Source organism: Amphimedon queenslandica, unplaced genomic scaffold (genome assembly GCF_000090795.2).
Source record: "Amphimedon queenslandica unplaced genomic scaffold, v1.1 AMPQUscaffold_13285, whole genome shotgun sequence".
Lineage (NCBI taxonomy): Eukaryota > Metazoa > Porifera > Demospongiae > Haplosclerida > Niphatidae > Amphimedon > Amphimedon queenslandica.
Genome location: NW_003546479.1, coordinates 149,543 through 150,837, shown reverse-complemented (window position 1 = coordinate 150,837; position 1,295 = coordinate 149,543). Strand labels below are relative to the sequence as shown.

Here is a 1,295-nt window from a genome sequence, read left to right as displayed (position 1 = left end):
AGGTACTCATGACCTGAACTTGACATTGATTAATGTTTCATCAAATTCTGTTTGTGTACAGTTTCAGTTTGTCAATGGCAGTACACTTTATATTGATTACATTTACATTATTGATAGTCAAGGTCAATTTCATTGGGATGACCTCAAACCTCTTAATGATTCATTGAACTTTATGAAGTGTTTTGATGACATACCAGTAGGTAATAACTTAACACTGCATGCATGTGAATTCAAAACCTTTTTCAAGAACTGTAAATCTAATCCTCCTGCTATAATAACTGGTATTAATATTACTAATGACTCTACATCTTCAGTTCTAATGTCATCAGTTCATTCATCATCAGTATCACTTACATCAACAGTATTGACTACTCCATCAATGATGTCTGTATCATCAATAATATCTACTTCACCAACAGTAACTAATTCAACAGCTCCAACTATGCCATCATCTACTTCAATTGCTTCGTCAATGACATCTTTACCAACGAGAATGCCTACTTCGTCTGAAGCAACTCCATCAATAATGTCTGAATTTAAAACATTTCCTTCATCAGTGTTGGCTACTTCAGCTACTTCATCAGTATCAAGTTCAACAGTACAGCAAGTTACAAGTAGCTCGATCATAAACAGTACTACAGATACTCCTACCATCAGTAGTTCTACTTCTATTTGTCGTATCACTAGATTAACTAGTACATTAGTGACAGGTACAGTGTATGTTCATTTGTGTAGTTATAATGTACTTTATTGTATACATAGGCACTTCAACTGCTTCATCCTCATCTGTTACAGCACGTTCATTTCTAACTTCTTCATCCATTGCTCTTTCATCAATAACTGTGCCACTTTTGTCCTCATCTTCTTCATTTTTAATTTTGTCATCAGTAACTTCTATAGCTTCTTCTTCATCCCCACCATCTTCTTCATTGACAGCTCCTTCATCCATATCTTCTTCATCATTAATTATTGGACTGGCTTCTGGGATATCAATTGCACTACTAATTATAATAATTGGTATGTACATTATAATCAAATGTTGTCATTAATATGTACATTGTAGTTGTTATAGTAATTGTAGTGGTAGCAGCAACAGTTCAATTTAAAAAGAGAAGAGGAAGAATGGAAGTGACTACTGGTAACATTTATTCAACTGGACCAAATATGGTAAGGAAAAATTATTCAATTTTAATGAAAGCATAGACTATAATTTTAGATTCCATTGAATGGTGTTGTGAGAAATGATCTTCCTCCTAATACTCCTCCAGCAGTAGTTCCCCCACCTATTTACACAG

At 33.9% G+C, this 1,295-nt stretch overlaps 1 protein-coding gene across 1 annotated transcript in view; it reads left to right on the top strand.

Annotated features, from left to right (window-relative positions):
• Nucleotides 1-117: 117 nt before the first annotated feature.
• LOC109583732 (uncharacterized serine-rich protein C215.13-like) overlaps nucleotides 118-1,295 on the top strand; it is a gene marked incomplete at its 5' end in the record, with an annotated part of 2,014 nt that continues 836 nt past the window's right edge. Inside the window, 4 exons of the mRNA XM_019999177.1 lie at nucleotides 118-710; nucleotides 763-1,017; nucleotides 1,064-1,167; nucleotides 1,217-1,295. Of these exons, the coding sequence (XP_019854736.1) occupies nucleotides 118-710; nucleotides 763-1,017; nucleotides 1,064-1,167; nucleotides 1,217-1,295 (1,031 nt within the window). The remainder of the gene's footprint in view (nucleotides 711-762; nucleotides 1,018-1,063; nucleotides 1,168-1,216) is intronic.